We start from the raw sequence: 19667 nt of genomic DNA on the forward strand, positions 1-19667 counted from the left end.
GGGTTTTGTAGCTGGTATTCCATCAAAGGTCTCTGCTGCTCAACCACTCTATTCAACATCTGAAACGTTGAGTTCCAGCGTGTGGGGACGTCGCACAAAAGCCGGTGTTGTGGCACATGCAGGCGTTGCTGGAGAGATTTTAAGCTAGCAGCGGCTACTGTCGACTTGCGAAAGTGGGCGCACATGCGCCGCACTTTCACCAGTAGCTCTGGAACATTGGGGTAGCTCTTTAGGAAACGTTGCACCACTAGGTTGAAGACGTGGGCCAGGCATGGAACATGTTGGAGTCCGGCAAGCTCCAGAGCTGCTACCAGGTTCCGGCCGTTATCACAAACGACCATGCCTGGGCCCAGGTGCAGCGGCTCAAACCATATTGCCGTCTCATCGAGGAGGGCATCCCTCACCTCGGAGGCAGTGTGCTGTCTGTCCCCCAAGCTGATCAGCTTCAGCACAGCCTGCTGACGTCTACCAACGCCAGTGCTGCAACGTTTCCAACTCGTAGCTGGGGTCAATCTAACAGCGGAGGAGGAGGCGGTGGCGGAGGAGGAGGCGGTGGCGGAGGAGGAGGCGGTAGAGGAGGAGGAGGAGGGGGGTGTTCTTCTCGTGTCCCTGCCAGGAATGTTAGGCGGGGAGACGAGGTACACCGGGCCAGTTTGGGAAGCAGTCCCAGCCTCAACTACATTCACCCAGTGTGCCGTCAGTGAAATGTAGCGTCCCTGTCCGCATGCACTTGTCCACGCGTCGGTGGTCAAGTGGACCTTTGTGCAAAGCGCGGAACTAAGGGCCCGCCTGATGTTGAGTGACACGTGCTGGTGCAAGGCGGGGACGGCACACCGGGAGAAGTAGTGACGGCTAGGGACGGCATAGCGAGGTGCCGCAGTTGCCATCAGGTCCAGGAAGGCGGGAGTTTCAACAAGCCGGAACGCCAACATCTCCTGGGCCAGCAGTTTAGCGATGTTGGCGTTCAAGGCTTGCGCGTGTGGGTGGTTAGCAGTGTATTTCTGCCGCCGCTCCAATGTCTGAGAGATGGTGGGTTGTTGTAAAGAAACGCCTGATGGTGCCTTTGATGGTGCAGGAGAAGGAGATAAGACAGGACCAGGGGAGGATGAGGTAGAAGTCAACAAAGTGGCGGAGGCAGATGAAGTGGTGTCCTGGCTCGTCCTCTGGAGTGCATCGCCAGCACAGTCAGCAGTGGCAGTGGCAGAGGCAGAGGCAGTGGCAGTGGCGTGAACGGCAGGCGGCCTTTGTCCTGCCGTTGCTGCCTGCCACTGATTCCAGTGCTTGGATTCCAAATGACGGCGCATTGAAGTGGTGGACAGGTTGCTCTTCTCAGAGCCCCTAATCAATTTCGAGAGGCAAATTGTGCAGACAACACTATATCTGTCCTCGGCGCATTCCTTGAAAAAACTCCACACCTTCGAGAAACGTGCCCTCGAGGTGGGAGTTTTTCGGGGCTGGGTACGAACTGGAACATCTTGGGAGATTCCGGGTGTGGCCTGGCTTCGCCTAAGCTGCTGACCTCTGCCTCTGCCTCTAGCTACCCTTTTTGGTGCTGCACCTGCCTCAACATCCACACTACTTTCCCCGCTTGACATCCCCCCTGTCCAGGTCGGGTCAGTGTCCTCATCATCCACCACTTCCTCTTCCAACTCCTGTCTCATCTCCTCCTCCCGCACAATGCGCCAGTCAACTGGATGCCCTGACGGCAACTGCGTCACATCATCGTCGATGAGGGTGGGTTGCTGGTCATCCACCACCAAATCGAACGGAGATGGAGGAGACTCTAGTGTTTGAGCATCTGGACACAGATGCTCCTCTGTTAGGTTCGTGGAATCGTGACGTGGAGAGGCAGGTTGAGGGACAATGAAAGGAGCGGAGAACAGCTCTGGGGAGCAGGGACAGTTTGGGTTATTGTTCTGTAAAGCTTCGGAATTTTGGGAGGAAGGAAGACAAGACTGTTGGGTAATAGGAGGAGAGGAGGCAGAGTCTGACTGGCTGCTGGACAATGTGCTGTAAGCGTTCTCTGACAGCCATTGCAAGACCTGTTCCTGGTTCTCGGGCCTACTAAGGTTTGTACCCTGCAGTTTAGTTAATGTGGCAAGCAACCCTGGCACTGTGGAGTGGCGCAATGCTTGCTGCCCCACAGGAGTAGGCACGGGACGCCCTGTGGCTTCACTGCTACCTTGCTCCCTAGAACCATTCCCCCGACCTCGCCCACGGCCTCGTCCACGTCCCTTTCCGGGAGCCTTGCGCATTTTGAATTCCTAGTTAGAAATTGGCACTGTATACCAGTAGTAAAAATTGTGGGTGCACGTAACCCCAATATATTCTTTGAATTCCCAGTCAGACACTGGCACTATATGGCAGTAGCAAGAAATGAGGGTATTTGTATTCCCAATATACTCTTTGAATTCCCAGTCAGACAATGGCACTGTATACCAGTAGTAAAAATTGTGGGTGCACGTAACCCCAATATATTCTTTGAATTACCAGTCAGAAACTGGCACTATATGGCAGTAGCAAGAAATGAGGGTATTTGTATTCCCAATATATTCTTTGAATTCCCAGTCAGACAATGGCACTGTATACCAGTAGTAAAAATTGAGGGTGCACGTAACCCCAATATATTCTTTGAATTACCAGTCAGAAACTGGCACTATATGGCAGTAGCAAGAAATGAGGGTATTTATAACCCCAATATATTCTTTGAATTCCCAGTCAGACAATGGCACTGTATACCAGTAGTAAAAATTGTGGGTGCACGTAACCCCAATATATTCTTTGAATTCCCAGTCAGACACTGGCACTATATGGCAGTAGCAAGAAATGAGGGTATTTGTATTCCCAATATACTCTTTGAATTCCCAGTCAGACAATGGCACTGTATACCAGTAGTAAAAATTGTGGGTGCACGTAACCCCAATATATTCTTTGAATTACCAGTCAGAAACTGGCACTATATGGCAGTAGCAAGAAATGAGGGTATTTATAACCCCAATATATTCTTTGAATTCCCAGTCAGACAATGGCACTGTATACCAGTAGTAAAAATTGTGGGTGCACGTAACCCCAATATATTCTTTGAATTCCCAGTCAGACACTGGCACTATATGGCAGTAGCAAGAAATGAGGGTATTTGTATTCCCAATATATTCTTTGAATTCCCAGTCAGACAATGGCACTGTATACCAGTAGTAAAAATTGTGGGTGCACGTAACCCCAATATATTCTTTGAATTACCAGTCAGAAACTGGCACTATATGGCAGTAGCAAGAAATGAGGGTATTTGTATTCCCAATATATTCTTTGAATTCCCAGTCAGACAATGGCACTGTATACCAGTAGTAAAAATTGTGGGTGCACGTAACCCCAATATATTCTTTGAATTACCAGTCAGAAACTGGCACTATATGGCAGTAGCAAGAAATGAGGGTATTTATAACCCCAATATATTCTTTGAATTCCCAGTCAGACAATGGCACTATATACCAGTAGTAAAAATTGTGGGTGCACGTAACCCCAATATATTCTTTGAATTACCAGTCAGAAACTGGCACTATATGGCAGTAGCAAGAAATGAGGGTATTTATAACCCCAATATATTCTTTGAATTCCCAGTCAGACAATGGCACTGTATACCAGTAGTAAAAATTGTGGGTGCACGTAACCCCAATATATTCTTTGAATTACCAGTCAGAAACTGGCACTATATGGCAGTAGCAAGAAATGAGGGTATTTGTATTCCCAATATACTCTTTGAATTCCCAGTCAGACAATGGCACTGTATACCAGTAGTAAAAATTGTGGGTGCACGTAACCCCAATATATTCTTTGAATTCCCAGTCAGAAACTGGCACTATATGGCAGTAGCAAGAAATGAGGGTATTTGTATTCCCAATATATTCTTTGAATTCCCAGTCAGACAATGGCACTGTATACCAGTAGTAAAAATTGTGGGTGCACGTAACCCCAATATATTCTTTGAATTACCAGTCAGAAACTGGCACTATATGGCAGTAGCAAGAAATGAGGGTATTTATAACCCCAATATATTCTTTGAATTCCCAGTCAGACAATGGCACTGTATACCAGTAGTAAAAATTGTGGGTGCACGTAACCCCAATATATTCTTTGAATTCCCAGTCAGAAACTGGCACTATATGGCAGTAGCAAGAAATGAGGGTATTTGTATTCCCAATATATTCTTTGAATTCCCAGTCAGACAATGGCACTGTATACCAGTAGTAAAAATTGTGGGTGCACGTAACCCCAATATATTCTTTGAATTACCAGTCAGAAACTGGCACTATATGGCAGTAGCAAGAAATGAGGGTATTTATAACCCCAATATATTCTTTGAATTCCCAGTCAGACAATGGCACTGTATACCAGTAGTAAAAATTGTGGGTGCACGTAACCCCAATATATTCTTTGAATTACCAGTCAGAAACTGGCACTATATGGCAGTAGCAAGAAATGAGGGTATTTGTATTCCCAATATACTCTTTGAATTCCCAGTCAGACAATGGCACTGTATACCAGTAGTAAAAATTGTGGGTGCACGTAACCCCAATATATTCTTTGAATTCCCAGTCAGAAACTGGCACTATATGGCAGTAGCAAGAAATGAGGGTATTTGTATTCCCAATATATTCTTTGAATTCCCAGTCAGACAATGGCACTGTATACCAGTAGTAAAAATTGTGGGTGCACGTAACCCCAATATATTCTTTGAATTACCAGTCAGAAACTGGCACTATATGGCAGTAGCAAGAAATGAGGGTATTTATAACCCCAATATATTCTTTGAATTCCCAGTCAGACAATGGCACTGTATACCAGTAGTAAAAATTGTGGGTGCACGTAACCCCAATATATTCTTTGAATTACCAGTCAGAAACTGGCACTATATGGCAGTAGCAAGAAATGAGGGTATTTGTATTCCCAATATACTCTTTGAATTCCCAGTCAGACAATGGCACTGTATACCAGTAGTAAAAATTGTGGGTGCACGTAACCCCAATATATTCTTTGAATTCCAAGTCAGAAACTGGCACTATATGGCAGTAGCAAGAAATGAGGGTATTTGTATTCCCAATATATTCTTTGAATTCCCAGTCAGACAATGGCACTGTATACCAGTAGTAAAAATTGTGGGTGCACGTAACCCCAATATATTCTTTGAATTACCAGTCAGACACTGGCACTATATGGCAGTAGCAAGAAATGAGGGTATTTGTATTCCCAATATATTCTTTGAATTCCCAGTCAGACAATGGCACTGTATACCAGTAGTAAAAATTGTGGGTGCACGTAACCCCAATATATTCTTTGAATTACCAGTCAGAAACTGGCACTATATGGCAGTAGCAAGAAATGAGGGTATTTGTATTCCCAATATATTCTTTGAATTCCCAGTCAGACAATGGCACTGTATACCAGTAGTAAAAATTGTGGGTGTATATAGCCCCAATTCTATTGCTAGGGGACTTGCAGGGTATTTCTGGGGTGAAGGTGGGGGGGCACACCGTTGGAACGGGTATCGGGGTATATATCGGGTATACGGGAATACACTGACAGTGTATTCCATTCAGGATCCTGGGAAAGCTGGGTTGCGGCGATTGAGCCCGTCAGTGCCACGTTACACTGACAAGCTTCTCCCTGGAATTTAGCTCTTACAAGAGCTGTTGGTTGTCTTCTCCTTCCTATCCTAGCCTGTCCCTGCCTACCCAGAATCTAAGCCCTAGCTAGCTGGACGGAAACCTCCGTCCTCGGTGAATTGCAAGCTCAGAATGACGCGAAGCTGGGCGTCGCTGTTCTTTTAAATTAGAGGTCACATGTTTTCGGCAGCCAATGGGTTTTGCCTACTTTTTTCAACGTCACCGGTGTCGTAGTTCCTGTCCCACCTACCCTGCGCTGTTATTGGAGCAAAAAAGGCGCCAGGGAAGGTGGGAGGGGAATCGAGTAATGGCGCACTTTACCACGCGGTGTTCGATTCGATTCGAACATGCCGAACAGCCTAATATCCGATCGAACATGAGTTCGATAGAACACTGTTCGCTCATCTCTAGCCATGTTCTATTTGTGATCTGTAAAAAAGTATTGCATGCACGGCTTCTGAAGACCTGATCTGTCCTTTCAAGGAACTTGGTCCGTGAACAAAACAGACGCATCTGGGAATTCCAACTTCAAGATCAGTGGGGTCCCAAGAGTCAGACTCTCACCCATTGGACACTTACCACCTATCCTGTAGATAGAGGATAAGTGGTGTTCGTGGCAAACCCCTTTAATGACTGAGAATCAGTCCTGATCTGGTGCACTTTAAGGCTAAGATCCCACGTTGCGGAAATGTTGCTTTTTTTGTTGCGTCTTCTTCAGCCAAACCTAGTAGTGGCTACAGAAGGAATGGGAAATCTCTAGGCTTTGGCTCAAAAAAATCGCAGCAAAATCTGCAAGAAAAAAAGCTGTGTTTCTGCAACATGGAGAGTCAACCTAAAGGGCGTTCCCACATAGAATTTTATTGTATAAACACTAGTGCAGTAGTTTGGTCATTTCCATAATTCTCATAGAAGTGAATGGAGAATGTGTGCCCCTCTGCTTATCAATAAACTCAAGCAAGGGATAGAAATGTAATGTATATATCTGTTCAATGACAGCAAGCAGAGATCTCAAAGAAACAAACATTGAGCGAATAGAACATTCTGTCCAAGTCCCTACTCACTGCTGCAGCTATTCAGATGGTGGGCACTGAGGAGCAGCACGGTCAGAGAAATAACATATTCTAATTCTAGCTAGATGTACACAACTATACTGATAATAGATTATGCAAGTCTCTTCTTTGTGGCAAATAACCAGAGTGTCACTTTCTGGCACCTGGCGTACCACTTGCTCTTACATTTGTGACAGATAACCCCTACGGCAGGACTGTCCCCGTACAACACGCAGGAAGATGTAAGAAACAGACTTGGACCTCACAAAACAAAATACAGTGAAAATGCCAATAAGAAAATACACTCATTCATTCCATCCCCAGAACATAATGTACCGAAATAGCTTGTACCTAAACCACAGTCACTTTCAGCTCAGGAAAATCCACATTACCAATCTCAGCTAGGTCCTCTTTATTAATAACAGCCTGTGTAATGCAAAACTCCAATGTTTATGGACATAAACTGCCCACAACCGACAGGAAACAGTGAGGTCATTGTATTCAGTCCATATTACAGCGGACCTGTCAGGACTCACATGGGCTCCTATCTGGGGCATGTGATAGGAACCACAGAGACAATCGCAAGGTCATTTACATTATTGTGCATACGTTTTAAATAGCTTAGCAATGGCAGAGGGTGGTGGCCCCTGCCCATCTGCGGGCACAGAAGGGTCAATCAATGACCACGGTCAGAAATTACTAACCATGAGTCCCACACTTACCTAAATACGGGATAGATGGGACCATCTTTAAGCTTCGGATGTAATCTCTTGTGCGCTTGTAGTTATCCTCTTTAGAGAGCAGGTAGTCCAGTTTCTCAAAGGTGGTCTTGTCCTTCCGATTCAGCAGCTGAGAAATGCAGAAATGAAATTTCAGAAACCATATGGAAGCAAAATATACATACAGTAGATCAGTGAAGAGATATTCCATCCTGATGCACTACTAGATAGGAGAGAAATGTTAGTCCAGGTATGTTTGTCAGTGCCATACACTCAGAATGGAGCTGCAGGGGACAAGCTTGACCACCACTGTGGCAGGGGGAAATTGGGAGAGCAAGGTTCCTATTCTAGCAGCGATGGGGGTCCCAGCTGTCAGACTCCCACTGGTCTCACCTATCTAATAAGGTAGTAAATAAATACTTTAGGGTACAAAACTCCTTTAAGACAAAAGGTCACTATTTAGAAAGGAATGTCATATTGAAATGCAGACCCAGATGTGTGAACTTGGCCAACTGTGTGCTTAGATATCAGAATCAATTATTTTCTACATTATTGGATTTATCTAGATGTCCACCACTGGTCTTGGGAGAGATGAACTGCTGGAACCGTACGGTCTGGCATAAATGACAGCTTATAGTAACCAAGCTGACATATCACTGCTGAGTTATATAAAACATAGTAACAAGTATACTAGAGATGACTGACTCCTGTCAGTGAGTAGAAACATTCTTGCTTACATTCTGCGGTGAAAACCTTATTCTGCTGCAGGTTTGGGAAGTCTAGGTTCACATCTAGCCTTTGCCTCCCCCAATTTCTGGCGGTTACAGGGAAGTGGTGGCATAACAGGATTACTCTACTTTTCCCAATTACATACAGCAACCCAAAATTGCTGACAGCCACAACAGTATCACCGTACACCCAGCACCTTTCTAATAAATGGCAGTGCAAAAAGAATAGACATTTGGCACAAAAAAAAGAACAAAAAACTTTCCAATGGAGCCTTGAGGCCAATGTTGAATGATTTCCAACCAGTCATAGTACAGACCTCATGTTAAGGTCCATTTCTAAAGTCAGGAGTTTGTAATTCAATGTGAAACCCAAAATATCATCCATAAATCCATGTCTGGTGTCTGTTATAATGTCACGCTCCTCACATTATTCTGGATGATGTGGAGTTTGGGATGATTTTTGTGGATTCCGGGTCATTGAGTTCTCCAGGCCGTTGGGTGGCGGAGTGAAAGAATTTTATTGTATTTACACAACTCCAATAGTAACAAGCTGAAGGAAAGTTGTATTTTCTTTTCTACTTACGTAAAAGCTTTTACTGACAGAAGTGACAGAATCTCGACCATTTATACAACTATTAGCTACATTCACAAAGGCGCTGGGATTGTGAAGCTGTCAAGAGACTTGGCTAATCCTTTGAGTTTGGTATAAGTGAAACCCATCAACTGGCTCTGACATAAAGAGACGATTGCGGATGAGACATATTTTGCCACGTTCATTAATCCCCCATTTAGTCAGCAATATTTGTCCAAACAAGTCTGAGTCTTACTTGTGAGGAATGTATCTCACCAACTATAAAACATCTAACCAGTCAGACAGGAGGTTTGTCTAGGACACAAGTAACTCAGTGAGAGGGCCAGCATAATAATATTTCCAAAGTCAGATGGCAATACAGAGAAATCACACAAACACTATACAGGGTGTCCAGAAAGTAAGGACACAAAATGAAAGGGTGGACTTTAGCCAGTACATGAAGCGTTTTTTTATTAATGAACATGTGACCAGAAATGCACGGTGGCGGCGCTGCAGGTAGACCGACACAGTGAATGTAAGCTTGTAATTGTGAATGTAAAAGCAATTCTTGTGGGGACATGTCAAGTCCGTTGTGTATGCAAGGCCTGTGCCAACCTGTGACGAGCTCGTGAACCACATCCAGGCTGCGTTCGTCATGGTGAGGGCCATGCCCGGAGTCTGTGAACGGGTGCGTCAATCCATCTCCCAGCATTGCACTGCTTGCATTGAGGCAGGTGGCCAGCACTTCGAGCAATTCTTGTAAATAAGTAACAGCGATTAAACTGATTTCCCATTAAAGCATTTTCTTCGTTCCTCCTTTCAGATGGCGCAGTGAGGGATAGGAAACAGACATCTCGGTCTACCTGCAGCGCCACAATGGTGCATTTCCCATCACATGTTCATAAAAAGCGCTTCATATACCGGCTAAAGTCCACCCTTTAATTTTGTGAACTTACTTTCAGGACACCCTGTATAGAAAGAAGCAACAAAATGATCAGGCCAGTGCCAATGGACATTAACTTGCCAATCTACCATTATCAAGAACCATAGTTAACAAAGTTGTATATTTAGTTTTACTGAAAAATAGTCCCTCTGAGCCAATGCAAGCAAGATAAGGAGATAATGGAGAGGTCTGAAGTAGGTTGGGCACTCTGCAAGATAGATAGATGAAGAGACGGTCAGAGACAGACAGACTGATGAAGAGGCAGAAAGACCATGGATTTCTACTAGAGATGAGCGAACAGTGTTCTATCGAACACATGTTCGATCGGATATCAGGCTGTTCGATGTGTTCGATTCGAGTCGAACATCACGTGGCAAACTCCAAAAAAATTTGATTCCCCTCCCACCTTCCCTGGCGCTTTTTTTGCACCAATAACAGCGCAGGGGAGGTGGGACAGGAACTACGACACCGGAGGCATCGAAAAAAATCGGAAAAAGTCATTGGCTGCCGAAATCAGGTGACCTCCATTTTAGACGAATAGTGGATTTCAAATCCGGGTCATATGAGAATGTGAACTTTGTGACTAAGAGACAGGGATAGCTGTACAGACAGGGATAGCTAGGGATAACCTTTATTTAGGTAGGAATGTTATTAAAAATAACTTTTTGGGGCTCTATCGGGTGTGTAATTGTGATTTTTGTGACATAAACTTTTTCCAATAGGAATGCATTGGACAGCGCTGATTGGCCAGAGTACGGAACTCGACCAATCAGCGCTGGCTCTGCTGGAGGAGGCGGAGTCTAAGATCGCTCCACACCAGTCTCCATTCAGGTCCGACCTTAGACTCCGCCTCCTCCGGCAGAGCCAGCGCTGATTGGACGAAGGCTGGCCAATGCATTCCTATGCGAATGCAGAGACTTAGCAGTGCTGAGCCAGTTCTGCTCAACTACACATCTGATGCACACTCGGCTCTGCTACATCAGATGATGTACATCTGATGTAGCAGAGCCGAGGGTGCACTAGAACCCCTGTGCAAACTCAGCTCACGCTAATAGAATGCATTGGCCAGCGCTGATTGGCCAATGCATTCTATTAGCCCGATAAAGTAGAGCTGAATGTGTGTGCTAAGCACACACATTCAGTTCTACTTCATCGGGCTAATAGAATGCATTGGCCAGCGCTGATTGGCCAGAGTACGGAATTCGACCAATCAGCGCTGGCTCTGCCGGAGGAGGCGGAGTCTAAGGTCGGACCTGAATGGAGACTGGTGTGGAGCGATCTTAGACTCCGCCTCCTCCAGCAGAGCCAGCGCTGATTGGTCGAATTCCGTACTCTGGCCAATCAGAACTGGCCAATGCATTTCTATGGGGAAAAGTTAGCTTGTGAAAATCGCAAACTGACAGGGATTTCCATGAAATAAAGTGACTTTTATGCCCCCAGACATGCTTCCCCTGCTGTCCCAGTGTCATTCCAGGGTGTTGGTATCATTTCCTGGGGTGTCATAGTGGACTTGGTGACCCTCCAGATTTGGGTTTCCCCCTTAACGAGTATATGTTCCCCATAGACTATAATGGGGTTCGAAACCCATTCGAACACTCGAACAGTGAGCGGCTGTTCGAATCGAATTTCGAACCTCGAACATTTTAGTGTTCGCTCATCTCTAATTTCTACCAACCAATGTCTATTCCAGGTATCATATTGGATGATTTTCCAAAGTTTATTCTAATTTATTATCAAGTTGACTACCGAGTATAGAGGACTAGTGGAAGAAAGTAGAACTATAACATCACACTACACAGGGTTTTTGTGGTTGTCTGTTACCATGGAGACCCATAGGACTATATAGAGGGGTTTGGGTTTTGTTAAATGGAGTCTTCTACCTCTACGGTATTGGCTTCTAAATTCTTATATGCTGTTGTAAGGGTGGTTATTGAAGTGAAACATACATTGCATGTCACAGTACAACTTTTCTTTGAGAAAATATACTTCTACGCAATTGCAAGCTATTCTAGCTGTTCGCAGACATCAATTTCACATATAGTTTGTGACCCATTGTACTTAATGGTAAATCTTTATTATTTAAAAAAAAAAAAAAAAAAGCTCTGTCAGGCACGTCCACAAACCTACATTGGTATAGCGGCTGTGCTTGGTTATGTAGCTCAACCCATTCACTTGAGTAGGACGTAGCTGTGAACAGGTGGTCAGGTAGCATGGCTGCCACTTCAAAGAGCTGACTCATGGGGGGTCCCAGATGTTGAACTACCACTGATTTAAGGATAGGACATCAAGTAATACCCAAAAGAAACACTCAAAAAAAAAAAATAAGTTATGGAGGTGAACATACCCTTTAACCATCATGCAATCGAAAGGTACACAACTTTTTAATACACCACCATATGCTAAAGATCTCCACTTGTAGAGTACGTGTGAGAACAATACATTACCAGGACACATTTACCAGCCGAAAATTTGTGACATTCAATTCACAGACAGCAAGCAGAGCTCTGTAACACACTTAGGCCAGTGCCCCACGGACCGCTGCGGGAAAAATCGCGGCGTTGTACAGTGCAGGCAAAGTGGATGGGATTCATGCGGATTGCAGCTTTGCAAATCGCAGCATGTCAATTATATCTATGGAAACGCCGGCGGCTTTCCCGTAGATATAATGTTAAGAGAAAGTCAGCAGAGGAAAACTCTGTGAACTTTCTCTTAAAAGCGCTGCGGAAAGCGCTGCGCTGGTTCTTCCCGCAGCACTTTAGTGCTGCGGATCCGGCCCGTGGGGCCTTAGCCTTAAACAAAATGTTATTATGATCAAAAGCTATTACATAATGCTGGAGAAAACCGCCAACACTAATCCTATAAAGAAGCATCTGCAGGTAGCCCTTGATATGACTAACGCAGGCTACTTGCAGACCCCACCGATAGTATTCCAGTAGATCCATACAGATCACTCCCAAAAATCCCAGATGTTATAGCATCATAGAAGAACAACTTGTTCTTCCCAAGCTTTTATTACACGTTAAGGAACACGTGCTGAAGAAGCCGAAGTGGAAAGTATTTTTGCTGATGTTTGTATCACTCCATAAGAGTTTGGCTCGGCCTCCCCTTTATGAAATGTGTCCACATGCTTAAAACAGTTCTTAGAAATGAGCAGAACCTGACAGAATACATAAAGAACTAAAATCAGCCAAAATGGCTCAGGGGAAACCTGACAGCTGCTTATTCTTATATGGCAAATGGGGATATTGTATTGGAAACAAATGATATCAGTCACGATATTAGCAGGAAAATAATAAAATCACTGCCGCAGGATGAAGAAAATCTATGGAGGGAAAATGAGATTTGTTTTATGGTGTTAAGTACGGATATGCTGAAAGACGTGAACAAAAAAACATGAGGACGCTGCGGCTGTATGCTCCAGACTGGAAAAAGTTGCTGGTGCAGGTATTAAAACTGGGAACTGGCAAGATTTGCAGCTCAGACTGACAGGGCATCTAGTCAAAGTCCCATTAACTTACAGGATTGGCCAGCCCAGTGTCTACCGTCCCATGTCCCCTTTACTTTATCTATTTAAATGCTATGGATGACCTTAGGGCAACTTTCCATCGCTGCTTTCCTGCATCTGCAGGTATCCTTCAGATTTAAGATTATCTAATTCTCTTGTAAGGATGTCAGTTTAGATTTGTGCCCTGGAGAGAAGGGCAGGCTACAAACTGAGATGTATAGGACAGAAAATACATACCGGCTACAGAAAACTTTTTAATAAGAATTATTTTTATCTAAAAATACAACCATATCCATAAAATTATAAACCACTAAAAGCAAATAGCCTACAGGCTAAGTTGTTGAATGAGGGCAATGGCTGCTACAAAATTGTCCAGCAATTTAACAATTCAATGTAAGCTGTGTAATATGTACGGAGCTAGCAGAGTGAGGAATCTCTGCTATAAAGCTAGCACAGGTCAGACGGCATGTTTTATAGTCACAAACAGCTATCAGAAGAAGGAACTAACCCTATGCTCATAGGACTGGCACAAAGCTGGTAAAAAGGAATAAAATACTTGTTTCCTGAAAACTCACAAAAAAACATTTTGTGGGGACATCTATGTACTTGGATCTGTATAGTGCAAACACACTGGCCACAGCCAATTTTAGAGCGGCATATAACTACTGTCAGTACACAAACTCTCTACTTCCAGAATGGGACAGACAGTGTGGTGAGAGTATCTGCTTTGGGATTGGCAATAAGCCTAATAGGACTAGAAGATGATATACAGACTAGCAAGGAACAAAGGATAAAACAAAGGGACAATAAAACAAGTACAATAAATTAGTGATAATATTGTATTAAGAGATACTAAAGCTTTGCTAAATAGTCCATCATAATGATGACTTTTCTCCTACTGTTTGGCCAGGGGCTATAAAGCTATTACTGTGATAAGCCAAGGTCAAATCTTGAGCCTATCAAGATGCAACCTAGTGGAGAAAATATTATGGTAGGCATCAACAACCATACGTGGTCAGACAAAACTGAATTTTTGCAAAAATCAAAGTTGACCAAGATGATGTTTCCCTTAGGCTAACACTAAGGATGCATGAGTCCAACGATTGAATACAACTAACAGAGTGATGACAGTCTATTGTCTTGATCAGTTGACAATATGACCATGAATCCAGAAACTTTCTATGGTCCGGGACTAGTCAGAAACCTAGCTATGATGTCCTTATTGTGGACAAGTTGTCAAGAGGGGAGACTGCATGTATGAGAAGATAACCTGACCACAATAAGGAAACCATAGCAGGGTTTCTGACAAGTCCAAAAAAAGTGGAAAGTTCAAGCCTTCACAGTTGCAACCACTGGCATCCTATCAAGGCAAAAGATTGTCAACACTAGGACGGTTCGAGAAAATCTTTAAAACTCCTTTTAACTACTTCTATTTCCAAAAAGATTTAACTTTTAGATGTAATCAGATTTTATTGAACTTTTTCAAAATTTAAGAACAGAACAAAACAATAATAAGGCATAGCGTACATAAAGAATAGGCCAAAGCTATGTTGAGGGCTAGTACATAGGCACACAACCAGGTCGCATCAAAAACTGGCAGATCACGAAAAAAAATCAACAATATGAAAATGACCAAAGGAAAAAAGAAAAAACAAGACTGAAAACATAATAGAGACATAAATACAAAGAGGGACGAGACAAGAAGGAACACAAGAAAAAGATTTAATTTACTACAAACTCACTAGTGTATGTGTGTGTGTGTATGTGTATATAAATATATATATTCCCGTTAAACCGTTAAGAGGGTGAACTAGTAATGATGTGAGTGTAGAAAATGCAGTATGATCCTGGATAACCAGGCTTATTGTATGGTGTGATATTGTATACTGGTAATAAACATCTGGCAATATATCACCCAGTAAAGTACTTAGGATCTGCAAGAGCCCAAGGAATAAATGATTTTATTGACTTCCAGCACTTCCAGTGTTTATAATCTGTTCTGTGCTCATAAAGTATACAGTTCAGCAATAAAGTTATGATGTATAGTACTAGTTAGAAGTAGGACTGCGGCCTCCAGCAGGCAGAAGACAGCTCAGCTGGAAGATACCAGTGTAGAATAAAGTCCTGGTGACAGAGCTCCAAAGGCTGCAGCGTCCAAAACACACTGCTGGGTCCACACGATTTCTTACTCGGGCTTACAGTATTACAGTATTCGACAAACAACAAAAAAAAATAGTTGCACGCTATAGTGAAAGCTGGGTAATGGTGATATTCTCCCCTAAGGGCTAGTTCACACGTAGTAATGTGGTCCGGATTTTTACGCGGAATCTGCATCAAAATCCGGGTCAATAAAACAGATTCAATAGTAGACTGTCATTTCCTTTTTCTGCAAGCGGTATTTTACCACTCACGGAAGAAAGAAGCAACCTGCCCCATCTTGACGCGGATTCCGTGGCAGAAACCGCCACAGTGTCCACGTCAAGACAATCCCTCCGGACTAAGCCCATTCATTTAGGCCTAATCCGAAGTGGGAAACCACAACAGTGTTGGAAACCGCAACAGTCGCAGCTAGCTGTGACAGGTGCATTTTGGTCCGGATTCCAACGCAGCTTCCTGCTTAAAAATCGGGACCAAATTACTACATGTGAACTAGCCCTAAAGGAATTGCTTCTATTGTAGTGGCTGAAATGATGGGTCCCATCAATGCTAAATCAAAAGGCATAAGGTTGCCCATACATGCTACGGTTAAGTTGTAGGTCCACATGCGACTGCATCTGGGCTGAATTTATTGAAGGAGTAATCTGCATGCAGAGCTGCTGCTTCACGCAATGGCATGACTTTAGGGGGTCACAGCTGTAATCGGGTCCAGACGCCAGAGGGCACCCACAGGTTATCTTTAACCCTGGGGCTGGATAAAGTTCTTGATCTCCTTTCTGATTTCCTTTGATGGCTGGCAGTCTTTGCTTTGTAAATTTATTAACGAGGACCTTTAACCTCCTGGGGCACATGCGGTTTTATATACCACTAGAAAGCAGACAGTGTGCTCAATACAGCGCACTGTTGGCCTTCACATTCTGTGCCCCCAGTGAAGAGCTATCAGTGCCGGTACCGTAGCTCTTCTCTGTCAGAAGGGCATTTCTGACAGTAAGGAACGCCCTTCCTCACAGTAGCGTCTATAGCACTGTACTGCGAGAGCGATGAGGAACGCCTCCTCCCCTCCTGACAGTACTCATCCATAGGCGAGTACTGGGGGGGTGCCTTCCTCACTGCTCAGCGTCATCGCTGGGCGGTAAGGAACGCCCCCTCTCACAGTACAGCGCTATAGGCGCTGCTGTGAGGAAGGGCGTTCCTGACTGACTGTCTGAAACACCCTTCTTACAGTGAAGAGCTAAGGTAACGGCACCAATCGCTTTTCACTGGGGGCACAGAACGTGAAAGCCGATAGTGCGCTGAATTCAGTGCACTGTCGGCATTCTAGCGGTGCGTTACACCTCATATGCCCCAGGAGGTGAAAGGTTCTCTTTAACCCTTCCCTTTGGTGCACTGGAGTGAGACATGTGAAGATTTAGGACACAGCCTTCCACACTAAGAAAATTAATCCTTGGCAAAAATGTCAGTTGTTGAGCAGCATAATAGTCAAGGGGAAAGCGCAGAATGATTACTTTTTGGGAACACCAACAGGGGATGGAAATGAAGGGAAGCTTGTGTACACAGACATGTTGTGAACATGTCCTCATGGTGTTCTGGGCCCAGATAGAGAAGGAAAGGGAAATGGAAATGCTGCTGAAATGTATGGATGGGAAATAACTGATAGTGGTGAGTAGACACTGTGCATGGGGGGCTGAAGCTGAGCTTTTGCACCAGGACCCATGAGATTTTAGTTACTTCCCAGGCTTGACCACAACGTGTATGGACATACTCAGCAAACCCTTATTGGTTAGTTGGAATCTCAAGATACTTGTGTATTGCTGGGAAATTAGAAAGGAAGCTCCAAAGGTACAGAGATAGATATCAGTGAGTGCAGCAATGTACAGCAGCTGTCTACATGATATAGCATAGAGTAGGCAATGACATGAGTGTGTGCTGATTTACAGATATGATGAACCCCTTTAAGAAAAAAAACAAAAACACCCTAGCAGTACTTCAAGTCTGTTCCACATCTTATGTTCTATATTAACCAAAGACAACACTAATGACATTGTCTCCAATAACTGGCCCTTATGGCAAAGGATGAAATGACAATACCATCTATTCCATGAGAACACATTAATCTCACTATAAAGAAAATCATAACTTTGCCAATGTGCCAAAAAGCGTAAAATGCATCCAGTAAAAGTAAAACGGAAACATATTTTACAATTGTACTCTGGAAATTAAATCACACCAGAGCATTTTAGCAAAGCAAATAGAATGAACAAACACGACACAATGGGCTATAAAGGCAAGCTCCACCGCTGTAACTGCACATGTTATTGACTACCTGCCGGGAAGTCCACAGTCTGACACCACGTGTAGTGTTGTCGTCACAGAATAGATACCAACTCAGGCCTCAACAATTGACTTGTCGAGAAATTTCCGTTTTCTAACCTACCTTAGGATATGCCATAAATATGTAATTGTTGTAGATCCAACAGTTGGTTAACATCGAATAGCCATACTATACAACGCAACGCAGCCAGAATCAGTTGGTTCAGCCCAGGTCCAGCTTCCAATCTCTCATTTTGGAGAGCCTACCACATCCCATGCTTTACACAGCCACACCATTCAGTTCAACGGACCTCATGCATTACTGCATTTTCCCTGTGGGGGCGCTGGGTGCTAGATTCTACTACAGATTACAGCTGGGATCCAACCTATGGTTATTATTACTGTGATTATTATTGTTTATTTATAAAGCTTCATTAATTCCATGGTGCTTTATACTTGAGGGTTTACATTGGGTACACAAATTATTCAAACAAATATAATACTAACAATGACTGACTGGCACAGTGGGATAGAGGGCCCTGCCCGCAAGGGCTTACAGTCTATGAGTAGCTTGTTCTTGACGGGTCCAGTCCAACAAAACAGAAAACGCCTTTCCAATGTTGTCTATATGCCCAACACTTTTCTTCTCTAAACTCCAAAATACGTTGCCAATGGATTCTAAAAGGCCAAAAAACAAATTAGGCTCCATTTGAATAGGTTCCTTCAGTGCTTGCTAAATCCTGGATAAACTATTTTTTGGTATCTCTTTCCAGAAATCCCCACCCCAACTCAATACTAAATTCTGTGTATTGAACTGATTAAACGTCCAGCTATTTTGTCAAGCATGAAGCTCACCCTCCATGCTTTTCTGAAATGGATCATGTGCTAATGGACAGGTGTCCGCTGCGTCAAGGCTCATGTGTTTTGTCAGTCAATGCTCCTGCTCTCAAGTATTTCCACTCATTGTAATCTGCTGGCTCTGCCATGTAAAGCAACGTCTAGGCAATTTCGGTTACAAAAATCTCACAAAATGAATATACAGTAGTAGATTTCACTCTGATGTGCTGCTTTTAATATTTTCACCTCTGGAAGGTTGCAGTGAAGCAAAGGAAATTGGGATATTTTGCAAAATAAGTGCAAATACTAATGTAATAGAGCAAAAGGTGGATAGGAAGAGGTCAACTGATCAGATTCTAGCTTGAATTACTCTATGACAGGATAAAAGAGAAAAGAAAGGGCATGGCCGGTTAAATGGCTTGTCTGGAATGAGAAGAAAATTGGTTAAGGAAAGGAAATGGTACAAAATAAATAAATATTACTCAATAACTCTTCACCATTCCTGAGCTTCTCGGGTGGTCCCAGTCAATCTGCAGCGATGATGTCACATACACCCCATTCATATGACAATCAGTGGCCTCAGTAGGAATGCTTGCATATAAGGCACATGACTGCGGATTGGCTACAATGATAACATGAATGATGTATGTGATGTCATCGCTGATGAACAGGCAAAGACCACCTAAGAAGTGAAAGATTTCACAGTTGAGTAATATATATCAAATGAATAAATATTTTTTTAATACCCATTCCCTTCCTTAGAATATTGTAAAATTTTTAAGATTCTCCAACACCAAAATAGTGATGACCTATAGTTCAGATAGACGTAAAACAAGAAGAAAAAATGCAGCCCACTTACTTTTGTGAATCTTTTTCTGCTCTCTTCCTTTGGAGATGTATATAGTCCCGTGGCTCTCAGGACGAAGGAAGCACGGAATTCAATCCCACCGGCTATGGGTCATATTATAGGAAATCCAAAGACATAAAAAATTCCAGCTTTCAACCGTGGTCCTTGTAAAACGTAGCGTTTATTCCAGTATTAAAAAACACACATGTTCACAAGCCATATCGTCTCCTAGGTGTATCCATTCCTTACATAGACTCGCTGACGCGTTTCGAAGACATATAGTCTTCTTAGTCGTAGAGGCTACGACTAAGAAGACTATATGTCTTCGAAACGCGTCAGCG

General features: G+C 43.6%; 1 protein-coding gene across 5 annotated transcripts in view; it reads right to left on the reverse strand.

Annotated features, from left to right (window-relative positions):
- The window catches only part of RALGPS1 (Ral GEF with PH domain and SH3 binding motif 1), a 335024-nt gene that overhangs the window by 197983 nt on the left and 117374 nt on the right, over positions 1–19667 (reverse strand). For all 5 annotated transcript variants that reach the window (XM_075259104.1, XM_075259103.1, XM_075259100.1 and 2 more), the window contains exon 9: positions 7432–7558. In XM_075259104.1, the coding sequence (XP_075115205.1) occupies positions 7432–7558 (127 nt within the window). The remainder of the gene's footprint in view (positions 1–7431; positions 7559–19667) is intronic.

The sequence above is a fragment of the Leptodactylus fuscus genome, chromosome 11 (genome assembly GCF_031893055.1).
Source record: "Leptodactylus fuscus isolate aLepFus1 chromosome 11, aLepFus1.hap2, whole genome shotgun sequence".
Taxonomy (NCBI): domain Eukaryota; kingdom Metazoa; phylum Chordata; class Amphibia; order Anura; family Leptodactylidae; genus Leptodactylus; species Leptodactylus fuscus.